The 16,986-nt window shown below is 43.4% G+C and overlaps 1 protein-coding gene across 2 annotated transcripts; it reads right to left on the bottom strand.

The window, feature by feature from the left end:
- Positions 1 to 4,451: 4,451 nt before the first annotated feature.
- Positions 4,452 to 11,035, bottom strand: sod1 (superoxide dismutase 1). 2 transcript variants are annotated; one of them, NM_001124329.1, is given in 5 exon segments: positions 4,626 to 4,902; positions 4,979 to 5,245; positions 5,420 to 5,537; positions 8,329 to 8,495; positions 10,853 to 10,944. In NM_001124329.1, coding segments are annotated over 4 exon segments (465 nt in total). In that variant the 5' UTR covers positions 10,925 to 10,944; the 3' UTR covers positions 4,626 to 4,902; positions 4,979 to 5,137.
- Positions 11,036 to 16,986: the final 5,951 nt, after the last annotated feature.

Raw genomic sequence — 16,986 nt, 5'->3', positions numbered from 1 at the left:
CATGGCTCTATGTAGTACTGTGGAATAGAGTGCCATGTAGTCATGGCTCTATGTAGTACTGTGGAATAGAGTTCCATGTAGTCATGGCTCTATGTAGTACTGTGGAATAGAGTGCCATGTAGTCATGGCTCTATGTAGTACTGTGGAATAGAGTTCCATGTGGTCATGGCTCTATGTAGTACTGTGGAATAGAGTGCCATGTAGTCATGGCTCTATGTAGTACTGTGGAATAGAGTTCCATGTAGTCATGGCTCTATGTAGTACTGTGGAATAGAGTTCCATGTAGTCATGGCTCTATGTAGTACTGTGGAATAGAGTTCCATGTAGTCATGGCTCTATGTAGTACTGTGGAATAGAGTGCCATGTAGTCATGGCTCTATGTAGTACTGTGGAATAGAGTTCCATGTAGTCATGGCTCTATGTAGTACTGTGGAATAGAGTGCCATGTAGTCATGGCTCTATGTAGTACTGTGGAATAGAGTTCCATGTGGTCATGGCTCTATGTAGTACTGTGGAATAGAGTGCCATGTAGTCATGGCTCTATGTAGTACTGTGGAATAGAGTTCCATGTAGTCATGGCTCTATGTAGTACTGTGGAATAGAGTTCCATGTAGTCATGGCTCTATGTAGTACTGTGGAATAGAGTTCCATGTAGTCATGGCTCTATGTAGTACTGTGGAATAGAGTTCCATGTAGTCATGGCTCTATGTAGTACTGTGGAATAGAGTTCCATGTAGTCATGGCTCTATGTAGTACTGTGGAATAGAGTTCCATGTAGTCATGGCTCTATGTGGTACTGTGGAATAGAGTTCCATGTAGTCATGGCTCTATGTAGTACTGTGGAATAGAGTGCCATGTAGTCATGGCTCTATGTAGTACTGTGGAATAGAGTGCCATGTAGTCATGGCTCTATGTAGTACTGTGGAATAGAGTTCCATGTAGTCATGGCTCTATGTAGTACTGTGGAATAGAGTTCCATGTAGTCATGGCTCTATGTAGTACTGTGGAATAGAGTTCCATGTAGTCATGGCTCTATGTAGTACTGTGGAATAGAGTTCCATGTAGTCATGGCTCTATGTAGTACTGTGGAATAGAGTTCCATGTAGTCATGGCTCTATGTAGTACTGTGGAATAGAGTTCCATGTAGTCATGGCTCTATGTAGTACTGTGGAATAGAGTTCCATGTAGTCATGGCTCTATGTAGTACTGTGGAATAGAGTTCCATGTAGTCATGGCTCTATGTAGTACTGTGGAATAGAGTTCCATGTAGCCATGGCTCTATGTAGTACTGGGTACCTCCCATAGTCTGTTCTGGATTGTAAACATACTTTTGGTGGCATGTCTTGTGGGGTATGCATGGCTGTCTGACGCATTCAACATGTCAATACCTCTCACAAACACAAGTAGTGATGAAATCAATCTGTCCTCCACTTTGAGCCAGGAGAGATTGACATACATATGGTTAATGTTAGCTCTCTGTGTACATCCAAGGGAAATGGTCAGCCGTGCTGCCCTGTTCTGAGCCAATTGCAATTTTCCTAAATCCCTCTTTATGGCACCTGACCACACGACTGAACAGTAGTCCAGGTGCGACAAAACTAGAGCCTGTAGGACATGCCTTGTTGTTAGTGCTGTTAAGAATGCAGAGCAGGGATTTATTATGGACAGACTTCTCCTCATCCTAGCTACTGTTGTATCAATATGTTTTGACCATGACAGTTTATGATCCAGGGTTAATGCAGCCATTTAGCCTCCTCAACTTGCTCAACTGCCACATTATTCATTACTAGATGTAATTGAGGTTTAGGGTTTAGTGAATGATTTATCCCAAATACAATGTTTTTATTTTTTATATTTAGGACTAACATTCCTTGCCACCCACTCAGAAACTAAACTGCAGCTCTTAAGTGTTAGTCATTTCAGTCGCTGTGGTAGGTGACGTGTATAGTGTTGCAGTCATTTCAGTCGCTGTGGTAGGTGACGTGTACAGTGTTGCAGTCATTTCAGTCGCTGTGGTAGGTGACGTGTACAGTGTTGCAGTCATTTCAGTCGCTGTGGTAGGTGACGTGTACAGTGTTGCAGTCATTTCAGTCGCTGTGGTAGGTGACATGTATAGTGTTGCAGTCATTTCAGTCGCTGTGGTAGGGGACGTGTACAGTGTTGCAGTCATTTCAGTCGCTGTGGTAGGTGACGTGTATAGTGTTGCAGTCATTTCAGTCGCTGTGGTAGGTGACGTGTACAGTGTTGCAGTCATTTCAGTCGCTGTGGTAGGTGACGTGTACAGTGTTGCAGTCATTTCAGTCGCTGTGGTAGGTGACATGTATAGTGTTGAGTCATCCGCATACATATAGACATGTCGTTAGTAAATATTAAAAATGTAATGGGCCTCAACAGCTGCCCTGGGGAATTCCTGATTCTACATGAATTATGTTGGAGAGGCTTCCATTCTAGAACACCCTCTGTGTTCTGTTAGACAGGTAACTCTTTACCCACAATATAGCAAGGGGGGTGTAAAGCCATAACACAAGTTTTCCAGCAGCAGACTATGATCGATAATGTCAAAAGCTACACTGAAGTCTAACAAAACCGCCCACGCAATCATTTTTATCATTTTCTCTCAGCCAATCATCAGTCATTTGTGTAAGTGCTGTGCTTGTTGAATGTCATTCTCTATAAGTGTGCTGAAAGTCTGCTGTGAATTTGTTTACTGTAAAAATATAATTTTATCTGGTCAAACACAATTTTCCCCAGACGTTTACTAAGGGTTGGTAACAGGCTGATTGGTCGGCTATTTGAGCCAGTAATGGGGACTTTATTATTCTTGGGTAGGGGAATAGTTTTTGCTTCCATCCAGACCTGAGGGCACACACTTTCTAGTAAGTTTAAATTGAAGATATGGCAAATAGGAGTGGCAATACCGCCCCCTATTATCTTCAGTAATTTTCCATCCAAGTTGTCAGACCCCGGTGGCTTGTCAATGTTGATAGACAAATAAAAGTATTGAAATTAAGCACATTAATCTGCTTTACAAACGGTGTAGAACCTAACTGGCATACATAAGCGGTGCCTGAGTTTCTGGTTTGGGGAAGATCATTTTCCCTGGCATACGGTTTTATATTTTCTAGAAGAAAAACCACACCTATTTAGGCGAGGTGCTGGCTAGCGGAGTAGAAAACTTGAAAAATAAAAGAGAGCCGCACACTCTAGGAGCTCAGACGCTAAATTTGCGGTCATTTCAGAACAGTGTTTTCCCGCTGATTGATTTCACTTTGGAACATTTGCGCGTCTAGCCTGCTACCGTGTACGCACTGCTGCGCTTATGTGAATAAATACTTTCTAAACATTGCAAACTGAACGTTCTGATCTGTTGCATCAACCTCATTGCTATTTTGGATGGGTGGTTGTATTCGTTTGGGATTTCACATCCCAGAGTAGGTTCTGAATATTTATTTTTTTGCACAGAAGGCCAAATTAACAAATAAAATAGGTCAACGTTTGTACTGTGTGAGATAGTGACATAGGCTGGCGCTTTTGCTGATCGTTAAACCAACTCGTCTTGTATCTTGTATCAGAGCCGAACACAACTCAGTACGCTTCTGTTCTTCTGAAATAACCATTTTCTTCGTGTGTCTTTAGACCCGTCTAAAATAAGATTTGGGAAGGTGTAGACTATATAAAATGCATTTAGACTTTAAATATGTAGATGTTCCAAAGTTCAGCATTAGTGGCGTGTAGGCTGTGTGTGGAAGACAGGAGAGGTTAAATGTGTTAATTCATGGTAAATTACCATGAGACAGACCGCCACAGCCCAACATGTGAACAGGCACAGCCCCGATGTCGTGATTTTTCACGGCAAGTTGCCAGGATGTCAACGTGTCCTACTCGTCGCAGTACAACCTCAGCATTACGAAACGTCTATTTGATCAAAGTCATTTTTTTGTTGACTAAATTAGACTCATTCATCTCCATTATATATATTTTTTTTGTCCTCGCATGTGGAGCATTTTATCAACGTTATGACTTATCCCGCCAGCTTCACCTCTTCCTCACTGTCAACCATTCCGTGACAGGGACAGACATGGCGATGGCGCCATCTAGTGGCACCAAAAAATCATGACAAGCGCAAACTTCTCAATGTACTACAGAGTACGACAGTTAGAGGCCTTTTTTGTAAGCAGTAACAGCGGTCAACAACCTAGTGACTGCAGAGATATTTGGTACACCCCCTTTCACTTGAGTCAAATATTTGTCTAGGTTCTATTCAAAACTGGCACTAACGCTTACTCAGGATGCTACAGAAAAACGACTTTTTAAATTTCCAAATCACTTCTGCCTACAGATGTAGCCCTCGACTACGACCATCCCGTCTCACCTTAACTTCCAACCAAATCTCCTCCACTGGACGTGACAAGCCAATAATGACCACTAGCAACATAACACAATCGAGTTTCATCAGTGACAATTCATTTTTTATTTATTGGGGCAGCTTGGTACTCAAAGTGAACATACACAGATGTGTCCCAAAATGTCCCCTGTACTAGCTTTAGGACAGCGTACAACAGAATAATATGACTCACATATAGACAGGAAGCAACAAGTCTTAGCAGGATCAACAGAGATACTGGTTGATAATGAATTTTAAATAAGCGCTTTATATTCTGCGGTCATTAGAAACCAAATCCCAAAACAACCCTAGCCACTACATCGTAGGGCACTTGATCTGATTTTTATAGGTACAAACTATATGGTGAAATTTCCACCTAGCTTACCATTGAGCCACGACTACATGGAATACTACCAGATTGTCTGTACCTGCCGTAGGGCTCTTGTCTAAATAGGGAGTCATTTGGGTCACCCCTGCAACCTGTGTGTCCGAGTCAAAGCCCTCAGAACACAGGGTCTGTCCCATATGGCACCCTAACCCATATGTAGTGCACTACATAAACACTAGGGGGGGGGGGTCATTTGGGACACAGTTCTGTCAGATGAGGTGTCATAAAGGTCTAGGTAGGGGTTGGGCTAGAAATGTATTTTACAGAACCTTCTATGGGGGGGGGGGGGGGTCTGCGGTAGCTACAGTGGTCTTCAAGCAGAGGCTAGTGTGTTCCAGGGCTCCCAGTAAGGGAGTGTGTCCTGTTTACTGGGCAATGCCAATCACTCCACAGGCCTGCCGACCGCCAGCGTTGCCAGTCTTCAGACTCTCCTCGTTGCCTCCTTTTCCCAGATCATCAGCCTTCTCATGGATCTAATGATAAAAGGGGGAGGGACGCAAAAGAGAGCGAGGACAGAGAGGGGAGATTAAGGGTGAAACAGGGTTGTGTTTATGTAGAGAAACCGCAAGTGTGGTTGGTGTTCATTAGGAATACAATTCTGCTCAAAGTAGGTCAGAATAATGAGACATTTGAAAAATGGGTCTTACCACCATGGTCCTGCCGATGATAGAGTCAGGTCCAGTGAGAGTCAACATCTTATCCTGGATGTTGATCTTAGCCACATTGTCAGCTCCTGCAGTCACGTTGCCAAGGTCCCCTACGTGGCTAGCAACACAGACAGGATATGACGTCAGAGGAAAGGGTACGGTTTTAGAATAGTGTACCCCCACCCTCAAAAGTACACACCGTAGCAAAACAATGAGAGCCAAGGGTAGGTGGTTGACATTTCCCTAAACCACTATTTTCACATGTGATCTCATTTTGATTCCATCACAGATCTACCCAATAAGAGTCAACATAGCATCTAAAAAAACAGAAAATTCCAGCAGACTTCCCGACAACTAAGTATGTGAATTGGAGGCTAAAATGGTCTGCTGTTCTGGTCCCATCAACTTGCAGCAGCGCTCTTAATGTTCTCTATCTGCGGCTCATCCGGTCGCTCGTAGCAACGTCTTAGTTCAGACCGTATGAGTCGTTGACTACAGAGCATTCAGACCCCTTGCAACCTTCTAAAAAAAAATTATGCAATTAATTTATACACTAAAACAGGTTTAGAAATTTTTTGAAAAACCAGAAACAAACAAGTATTGAGACCCTTCGCTATGAGATTCTAAATTGAGTTCAGGTGCATCCTGTTTCCATTGGTCATCCTTGAGATGTGGACTCACATCAAGTTGTAGAAACATGTGGTAAATTCAGTTGATTGGACATGACTTGGAAAGGCACACACTTGTCTATACATATACACACACATACATACATAGTCCTACAGTTGACAGTGCACGGCAGAGGGAAAACCAAGCCATCAAACATCTGTAGCTTTGAAGGACCAAGAACACAGTGGCCTCCATCATTCTTACATGGAAGAGTTTTGGTGGTGCCAAACTTCTTCCTAGACCTGTCCTTCTAGCATAACTAAGCAATCGGGGGAGAAGGGCCTCCAACTGTGTTCTTGGGGACTTTCAATGCTTCAGACATGTTTTGGTAGCCTTCCCCAGATCTGTGCCTCGACAATCTTGTCTTGGCGCCCTACGGACAATTCCGTCGACCTCATGGCTTGGTTTTTGCACTGAGATGCACTGTCAACTGTGGGACCTTATATAGACAGGAGTGCCTTTCCAAATCATGTCCAATTATATATAGACTTAAAATTATAATACATTTTAGAATCAGGCTGTAACGTAACAAAATGTGGAAAAAGAAGTCAAGGGGGTCTGAATACTTCCTAATGTTACTGCTATTTATGGGGATCAGGCCCGAGAGCCAATCATGGAGCTTCCAACATGCAATCTCGCCACCCGGCTGGTTCTGCTGGGCATCAGTTGGTCAAGCCAACAAACAGACATAAGGACATGTGACGCGAGAGGCATAGAATCAGCAGGAGAATCGCAACTGTGCATTTATTTGATTCCCTATGAATTGCCAGGGGAACTCACGATACAATATGATCACCATAAGTTAGGTCCCGAATACGATACGGATTCGAATCTCACGATATGTATTACGATTCAATGCTCCCAACATATCGCTCAGCATGTGTCCTGCTGCAGAGGGACGAGACAGAGCCATGAGAACAAATGTTAATCATAAACAAGCTCTGAAAACAAATTAACTCCCTATAAAAAGATGAGCACAAGCTATGAAGGGAAAAAGACCGGAATTTTGGTTTGAGTACAGACAACCAGAGCAAAAATAATATCCAGATATTTAACTATCGATTCACCCCCCCCCCCCCCCCGCCAAAATCACTAAATCCCTCGCTACCTCAAAACACTGCACGAGGTCAGAACATTGTTTGAGGGGAGTAGAGGATGTGAGGAGTCACGGCAACAAAGAGATTCTCCACTTAGTGGGTCTGTCCCATAGACTATTATAAGATTAAATAAGGGCAAGACTGGCAAGAGTTAAACACGCTAAGGTTCATTACATTAACTAGAATTCTACGTGCTTGATTATAACCAATTCTATTAGGTCTTTGTATAACTGTGTTGAACAGTAGGTCAAAAAGGTCAATCAAATGTGTGAACATGGTCCCTAGCTGTGTGTTGCCGCTTTCCATGTTGTCTGTTGTCTGTAGCTTGTGAGGTGTGGAAACACTTTGTTACTTTTATGAATTTTGTCTTGCTGCTTTTTGTTTTATGTTGCTCTGTCTGCATGCTGCGTCTTGCTTGTCCTATGTTGCTCTGTCTGTATGCTGCGTCTTGCTTGTCCTATGTTGCTCTGTCTGTATGCTGCGTCTTGCTTGTCCTATGTTGCTCTGTCTGTATGCTACGTCTTGCTTGTCCTATGTTGCTCTGTCTGTATGCTACGTCTTGCTTGTCCTATGTTGCTCTGTCTGTATGCTGCGTCTTGCTTGTCCTATGTTGCTCTGTCTGTATGCTACGTCTTGCTTGTCCTATGTTGCTCTGTCTGTATGCTACGTCTTGCTTGTCCTATGTTGCTCTGTCTGTATGCTACGTCTTGCTTGTCCCATGTTGCTACGTCTTGCTTGTCCTATGTTGCTCTGTCTGTATGCTACGTCTTGCTTGTCCTATGTTGATATGTCTTGCTTGTTCTATGCTGCTATTGTCTATATTGTAATTGTTTTTAATAACCTGCCCAGGGACTGCGGTTGAAAATTAGCCGGCTGGCTAAAACCGTCACTTTTACTGAAACGTTGATTAATGTGCACTGTCCCTGTAAAAATAAAAAAAATAAACTCAAACTCAACTCAGTATACACAGCCATACCATTAAATCATTACTAGTGTGGCCATCGAGCACAAACGCTTTCAAAAACTCTGGGACCATCCAGACGTTTCACAATTGTCGTCTGCCTGAATTATGTAGATGAAACAGCTGGAAAAAACTCCTGGTCTATCAGGCCTAACTCCTTCAGTCATGGGGGCCAGACTAACCGAACAGCATCAGTGGGTCCTCCGTGGGTCTTGTTGTGGGGGTTGAAGTGGGGTCCGGCACTCATACAGCCGTTGGTGTTGTCTCCATAAGCATGGACGTGGAAGCCATGTTCCCCCGGGGCCAGACCCGAGATCTCCCCAATCAGCTTCACAGGACCATCGGCACCCTACAGACAGACAAGTTATAGGCCTATACACACACTGTACGGTTTTTATAGATTACTCCATTTGCTAGTCGGGTCGTCTCTATCCCCCTCTCTTCCTGCATGCCACTAACCACACCAAGCCCTGCCTCAAATCGTATTGGTCACATACACATGGTTAACAGATGTTATTGGTCACATACACATGGTTAGCAGATGTTATTGGTCACATACACATGGTTAGCAGATGTTATTGGTCACATACACATGGTTAGCAGATGTTATTGGTCACATACACACGGTTAGCAGATGTTATTGGTCACATACACATGGTTAACAGATGTTATTGGTCACATACACATGGTTAGCAGATGTTATTGGTCACATACACATGGTTAACAGATGTTATTGGTCACATACACATGGTTAACAGATGTTATTGGTCACATACACATGGTTAGCAGATGTTAATGCGAGTGTAGCGAGTATGCTTGTGCTTCTAGTTCTGACCCTGCATTTATAACTAACAATTCCACAACAACTACCTTATACACACACAAGTGTGAAGAATAATACATTATTATATGAATGAGCGAATAATAAATATATGAATGAGCGATGGCCGAACGGCATAGGCAAGTTGCAGTAGATGGTATTAAGTACAGTACATGCATATATGAGATGAGTAATGCAGGGTATGTAAACATTATATGAAGCGGCATTGTTTAAAGTGACACATTTATTACATCAATTTTTCCATTATTAAAGTGAGCTAGAGATGAGTCAGTATGTTGGCAGCAGCCACTCAATGTTAGTGGTGGCTGTTTTAACAGCCTGATGGCCTTGAGATAAAAGCTGTGTTTTTCAGTCTCTCGGTGCCCGCCTGCACCTAAGGGAGAGAGCAGTTGGCTCAACCACAGAGCCAGTGGGACTGTGTTGCTCACTCAGCGTGGTTTGACTGGCTCGGTGACATGCTGCTCTCCATAAACATTCTATACACATTTAGTTGTCTTACTGTCTGCCAACTACCATCTGCTAGTTTCGTTCCTTAGCAAAATAATGTGTTAGCCCCTAATGCTAAAATATCACTAGTTAGCTGGCCATCTAGCTTGCTGAATGTATAAAGAGTCAAAGCAAACGTAGCTCGCTAACACTGCCTGGTAGCAGCGCTGGTGTCTAGCTAGATAGTGATGCACAAACATGCTTATCTTATCAGAGGGGAATAGGAGAAACATAACTGTTGGCTAGATAGATAAAGTAAGAAAACATGTAATTAAAATCTATACTGAACAAAATATATTCAAACGGGTTACCAAAGTAATTAGAACAGTAAAAACACGTTGCCATACACGTGGTATACGTCTGATATACCACGGCTGTCGACCAATCAGTATTCAACCACCCAGCTCAAACCGTTCCATTATTTCAGTTATTCTGCAGTTTTTTTTTAGCCAGAATGAATTTACGAACGTAATTTATCAAGTGTTTTGCATGACAGCACAAAACAGACACTCAGGCTAGTATATAGCACCAGCTGTTTTTAGACATTTTGGAAATGTTGAAAGATCAACTGTGAACTGGTTACAACAGTCACCGCTAGTTTGTTGGCCTCGACGACCACACGCCTTCTCGGTGCACATTGGTCGTGACAGATTAACACACCAGGTTCAAGGGAAATGGAGGTGGAGGGGGGAGACCAGGCAGAATGACTCCAGCCTGATCCGATAGCTGTATCTGCTGTATCAGAAACGGACTGGCGCACAGGATACAATGACTCAGCAATAAAAATTCATTTCAAAAAAGGGGTCGGCCTTTTATTAATCTGTTCCCCGCCGTGTTACAGTAACGTGTTAGGCGTTTACATTAGTTTTCCCCAAACTTCCTAGTTAAAACATTAAGTATATAACAGGCAGCACTAGTTAGCATTTAATGCATATAATTCCCACTTTACCCTGCTTATAGACTACTAGCTACGGCATCTAACTACATGGAGTTAATCATTTACAACGAGGGGTTTAAAAGTGCAACTACAGGTTACGAGACGGCTGGTATCAAAAGGCTGGGAGACATGCTACGGCTACAGTAGCTAACGCCTGCAGGCTGTCAACTAAATGACTGAGCTTTGAATTAAACTGCTTTTAAGCAGATACATTTTTAAAAAGCTACCTAGTTAGCGTTAAAAACGTCGTCAGGCAATAAAAATTAGCTAGGGATCTATGATACTAAAACAGTTGCATAAGTGACCTGCAAGAGTTTGACAACGCTAGTTAGCTAAGATAGCCAAGTTGCTAACGTTAGCTAGTTGAACGAGGCCCCATCATCTACACAGTCTACGTCTCCAAGTGCATGCATGTATTTCCCATATAAACGAAATATTTTACCTCCTGCTCAAAGAATACGGTCCCGGTAACTTCACCGGTGCCTTTGAGCACGCAAACAGCCTTCATTGCCATCTCTTCACGTCCTACTTGCCTGACCTAAAGATCTCAAGTCCCGAATACCAAATTTCTGCACGCTAGAAGTCGAGTTTCCTTCCTCTAATAGTGTCCAATCAGGGGCGTGGGGATAATAGTGTCCAATCAGGGGCGAGGTGATGGGTGAGCAGAGATCTGATTGGCTAATGAGAACACTCGTTTATAGGCTTGTTTAAATCAAGTTTCAACGATATATAACTCTGGGGAACGCAATGTACGAACAGTTGCAACCTGTCATTCATGGCAGGTGAGCCCCACCTTGTTTAGCAAAAAAATAAAAAGGCAACTCCAAATTGCAGGTGTTTTAGCCTGAGGCTGAATGAACTGTATGGCTGCCAGACAAGGATCCGCTGATAGCCAGGTGTAGCCATGGTAAGATGTTGGGACTGCTGTTGGGACAGCTTTATGTAAACCTAACAGTTTGTGGGCAACGTTTGTCACTGTTATAGTGCAATTCATGTATTGTTTAGAGTTGCGTTGTGTAGTGTAGTGGCTTTGCTGGCATCCATCTAAACATTCAAAAAATTGCCCCACCAAGATTTACACTAGTAAGCCAACCCACTCAAGTGACGCACCCCTCCCAAGAACGGCATGGAGGAGCACCAGTAAGCCAGTGACTCAGCCCATGTAATAAGTTCTGTCAGAGGCAGAGAATCCCAGTGGAGAGAGGGGAACCGGCCAGGCAGAGACAGCGAGGGTGGTTCGTCGTTCCAGTGCATTGCCGTTTCACTATCGCAACCCTGGGCCAGACTACACTCAATCATAGAATCTACTGAAGAGATGAGTCTTCAGTAAAGAGGCAGACCATTCCATAAAAATCTAATCTCATTTTATTTGTCACATGCGCAGAATACAACAGATGTAGACCTTCCCGTGAAATGTTTACTGACAGGCCCTTAACCAACAATGCAGTTCAAGAAATAGAGTTAATAAAATATTTACTAAATAAACTAAAGTTTAAAAAAATCTAATCAATCACAAATGAACACAAAAAATGTACATAACAATAACAAGGTTTTATACAGGGTATTACGGTACAGAGTCAATGTGGAGGCTATATACAGGGTGTTACGGTACTGAGTCAATGTGGAGGCTATATACAGGGGGTACAGAGTCAATGTGGAGGCTATATACAGGGTATTACGGTACAGAGTCAATGTGGAGGCTATATACAGGGTGTTACGGTACTGAGTCAATGTGGAGGCTATATACAGGGTGTTACGGTACAGAGTCAATGTGGAGGCTATATGCAAGGGGTTACGGTACAGAGTCAATGTGGAGGCTATATACAGGGTGTTACGGTACTGAGTCAATGTGGAGGCTATATACAGGGGGTACAGAGTCAATGTGGAGGCTATATACAGGGTATTACGGTACAGAGTCAATGTGGAGGCTATATACAGGGTGTTACGGTACTGAGTCAATGTGGAGGCTATATACAGGGGGTACAGAGTCAATGTGGAGGCTATATACAGGGTATTACGGTACAGAGTCAATGTGGAGGCTATATACAGGGTGTTACGGTACTGAGTCAATGTGGAGGCTATATACAGGGTGTTACGGTACAGAGTCAATGTGGAGGCTATATGCAAGGGGTTACGGTACAGAGTCAATGTGGAGGCTATATACAGGGGGTACTGGTACAGAGTCAATGTGGAGGCTATATGCAGGGTGTTACGGTACAGAGTCAATGTGGAGGCTATATACAGGGTGTTACGGTACAGAGTCAATGTGGAGGCTATATACAGGGTGTTACGGTACAGAGTCAATGTGGAGGCTATATACAGGGGGTACCGGTACAGAGTCAATGTGGAGGCTATATACAGGGGGTACCAGTACAGAGTCAATGTGGAGGCTATATACAGGGTGTTATGGTACAGAGTCAATGTGGAGGCTATATACAGGGTGTTACGGTACAGAGTCAATGTGGAGGCTATATACAGGGGGTACCGGTACAGAGTCAATGTGGAGGCTATATACAGGGTGTTACGGTACTGAGTCAATGTGGAGGCTATATACAGGGGGTACCGGTGCAGAGTCAATGTGGAGGCTATATACAGGGTGTTACGGTACAGAGTCAATGTGGAGGCTATATACAGGGGGTACCGGTACAGAGTCAATGTGGAGGCTATATACAGGGTGTTACGGTACTGAGTCAATGTGGAGGCTATATACAGGGGGTACCGGTGCAGAGTCAATGTGGAGGCTATATACAGGGTCTTACGGTACAGAGTCAATGTGGAGGCTATATACAGGGGGGTACCGGTACAGAGTCAATGTGGAGGCTATATACAGGGTGTTACGGTACAGAGTCAATGTGGAGGCTATATACAGGGTGTTAAGGTACAGAGTCAATGTGGAGGCTATATACAGGGTGTTACGGTACAGAGTCAATGTGGAGGCTATATACAGGGTGTTACGGTACAGAGTCAATGTGGAGGCTATATACAGGGGGTACCGGTACAGAGTCAATGTGGAGGCTATATACAGGGTGTTACGGTACTGAGTCAATGTGGAGGCTATATACAGGGGGTACCGGTGCAGAGTCAATGTGGAGGCTATATACAGGGTCTTACGGTACAGAGTCAATGTGGAGGCTATATACAGGGGGGTACCGGTACAGAGTCAATGTGGAGGCTATATACAGGGTGTTAAGGTACAGAGTCAATGTGGAGGCTATATACAGGGTGTTACGGTACAGAGTCAATGTGGAGGCTATATACAGGGTGTTACGGTACAGAGTCAATGTGGAGGCTATATACAGGGTGTTACGGTACAGAGTCAATGTGGAGGCTATATACAGGGGGTACCGGTACAGAGTCAATGTGGAGGCTATATACAGGGGGTACCGGTACAGAGTCAATGTGGAGGCTATATACAGGGGGTACCAGTACAGAGTCAATGTGGAGGCTATATACAGGGGGTACCGGTACAGAGTCAATGTAAATAGTCTGGGTGGCCATTTGATTAGTTGTTCAACAGTCTTATGGCTTGGGGGTAGAAGCTGTTAAGGAGCCTTTTGGTCCTAGACTTGGTGTTCCAGTTCCACGCGGTAGCAGAGAGAACAGTCTATGACTTGGAATTGTTTTGGGCCTTCCTCTGACTAGTATATATGTCCTGGATGGCAGGAAGCTTGTCCCTAGAGCTGTACTGGGCCGTATGCACTACCCTCTGTAGCGTCTTACGGTCAGATGCCGAGCAGTTGCCATACCAGGCGGTGATGCAACCATGCTCTCGATGGTGCAGCTGTATAACTTTTTGACGATCTGGGGACCCATGTCAAATCTTTTCAGTCTCATTAGGGAGAAAAGCTGATGTTGTGCACTCTTCACAACTGTCTTGGTGTGTTTGGACCATGATAGTTTGTTGGTGATGTGGACACCAAGGAACTTGAAACTCTCGACCTGCTCCACTACAGCCCCGTTGATGAGAATGGGGGCCTGTTCGACCCTCCTTTTCCTGTAGTCCACAATCAGCTCATTTGTCTTGCTCACATTGAGGGATAGGATGTTGTCCTGGCACCACAATGCCAGGTCTCTGACCTCCTTCCTATAGGCTGTCTCATCATTGTCGGTGATCAGGCCTACCACTGTTGTGTCGTCAGCAAACTTAATGATGGCGTTGGAGTCGTGCCAGGCCATGCAATCATGGATGAACAGGGAGTACAGGAGGGGACTAAGCACGCACCCCCGAGGGGCCCCTGTGTTGAGGATCAGCATGGCAGATGTGTTGTTGCCTACCCTTACCGCCTGGGGGGCGGCCCATTAAAAAGTCCAGGATCCAGTTGCAGAGGGAGGTGTTCAATCCCAGGGTCCTTAGCTTAGTGATGAGCTTTGTTGGCACTATGGTATTGAATGCTGAGCTGTAGTCAATGAATAACATTCTCACGTAGGTGTTCCTTTTGTCCAGGTGGGAAAGGGCAGTGTGGAGTGCAATAGAGATTGCATCATCTGTGGATCTGTGAGGGCGGTATGCAAATTGGAGTGGGTCTATGGTTTCTGGGATAATGGTGTTGATGTGAGCCATTACCAGCCTTTCAAAGCCCTTCATGGATACGAACATGAGTACTATGGGGTCGGTAGTCATTTAGGCAGGTTGCCTTTGTGTTCTTGGGCACAGGGACTGTGGTCGTTTGCTTGAAACATGTTGGTATTACAGACTAGGCCAGGGAGTGGTTGAAAATGTCAGTGAAGACACAGATTGTGGTTGTTGTAGATGGCAATTCACAAATCTAAATGTGTATTTGAACCCAATAATGGTTGAATTCAAGAAGTTTAAGCTGCCTATCATTGTAAGCTGCCTGTCATTGTAAATAAGAATTTGTTCTTAACTGATTTGCCTAGTTAAATAAAAGGTTAAATAAAGATTAAATAAAAATGAATACAATTATTCAGTATACTCTAAAGTCGTTCCAACAGATAAAGACTGATTTTAATATACCCAATAAGGACTTTTTATTTTTTTAAGTATCTCCAATTCAGAAATTTTGTAGAGGGCCAGAAGAAAGTGAGTAAACTATGTTTTCAAATGACTGAGGTAGAAAAAAATACATTTCTAATCCTACTGCTCGGAGGGGTTTAATCTGTGACATATATTCTATCTTGTCAAGCAGAAGTGCCTCATCCTATGACGCATTGAGACATATTCGGGAGAGAGACATTGGGAGTAACGAATTGGTAACGAAGACTGGACTGCTAACCGCGAAATGATCTACCCCGATTGTATCTCTATAAACACACAAGAACTCAATTTTTTTTTTTATCTTTCATAGAACCAGTTCACCTTAACAGAATGTTTACCGGTGCATCACATTTATGTTTAAAATGTCAACAAGATATTGGCTCCTTTCTGCGTGTATTTTGGCAACAGAATCCAGTTATTATTAGAATTAGGTTCATTTATACATTTAGAGGATCTTAGACAATTTGCTCGTTTCTCCGAACATACTGTTCTGGTCTATTTAGCCCGCCAAAAATGTAATCTGGTATTGTGTTCAACACCTGAAATACAGTCTGCGAGAATGTGGCTCTCTCAGGCTTTCATCTATTTTACCACTAGAAAAACACACTTTTGACCTGCGCCAGAGTACTGAAAAGTTCTGGAAAATCTGGTCACCATCGATTAGTTTAGATTGTTATTTAGTCACATGCACAGGACTGTAGATATAGTTGAGTGAAAACCTACAGGAGGGTGTCTCTCCAGGAACAGGGTTGGAGTGAAAACCTACAGGAGGGTGTCTCTCCAGGAACAGGGTTACAGTGAAATATTTCAGATCCCAGCTCGAACAGTGCAGGTGTGAATGAAGCAATGAAACGTATTTCACACACAAACACACAGTACCAGTCAAGCGTTTGGACTCACCTACTCATTCAAGAGTTTTTCTTTATTTTTACTATTTTATACATTGTACAATATTTGTGAAGACATCAAAACTATGAAATAACACATATGGAATCATGTAGTAACCAAAAAAGTGTTAAAAAAAATCCAAATATATTTTATATTTGAGATTCTGCAAAGTAGCCACCCTTTGCCTTGATGACAGCTTTGCTCACTCTTGGCATTCTCTCAACCAGCTTCATGAGGTAGTCACCTGGAATGCATTTCAATTAGCAGGTGTGCCTTGTTAAAAGTACATTTGTGGAATTTCTTTCCTTCTTAATGCATTTGAGACAATCAGTTGTGCTGTGACAAGGTAGGAGGGGTATACAGAAGGAAGCCCTATTTGGTAAAAGACCAAGTACATATTATGGCAGGAACAGCTCAAATAAGCAAAGAGAAACGACAGTCCATCATTACTTTAATGTCACACCCTGATCTGTTTCACCTGTCTTTGCGTTTGTCTCCACCCCCCCTCCAGGTGTAGCCCATCTTCCCCATTATCCCCTGTGTATTTATACCTGTGTTCTCCGTCTGTTGCCAGTTTGTTTTGTTCATTCATACATACCTACCAGCGTTTCCCCCTTGCTCCTGAACTCTGGATTAATGACCTCTGCCTGCCCTGACCCTGTTCTCTAGTTTTCCCGGTTTTTACCTTTTCT

The sequence above is a fragment of the Oncorhynchus mykiss genome, chromosome Y (assembly GCF_013265735.2).
Source record: "Oncorhynchus mykiss isolate Arlee chromosome Y, USDA_OmykA_1.1, whole genome shotgun sequence".
Lineage (NCBI taxonomy): Eukaryota > Metazoa > Chordata > Actinopteri > Salmoniformes > Salmonidae > Oncorhynchus > Oncorhynchus mykiss.
This window is presented reverse-complemented; position numbering and strand designations above follow the sequence as displayed.

Excerpts from the sequence above, each read along its gene's own strand:
- sod1 (XM_021590204.2), bottom strand. The coding sequence starts at position 10,924 with ATGGCAATGAAGGCTGTTTGCGTGCTCAAAGGCACCGGTGAAGTTACC. Across the intron at positions 8,496-10,852 it reads CCGTATTCTTTGAGCAGGAG|GGTGCCGATGGTCCTGTGAA; the intron begins GTAAAATATTTC and ends GTCTGTCTGTAG. Across the intron at positions 5,246-5,419 it reads TCATCGGCAGGACCATGGTG|ATCCATGAGAAGGCTGATGA; the intron begins GTAAGACCCATT and ends TTTTATCATTAG.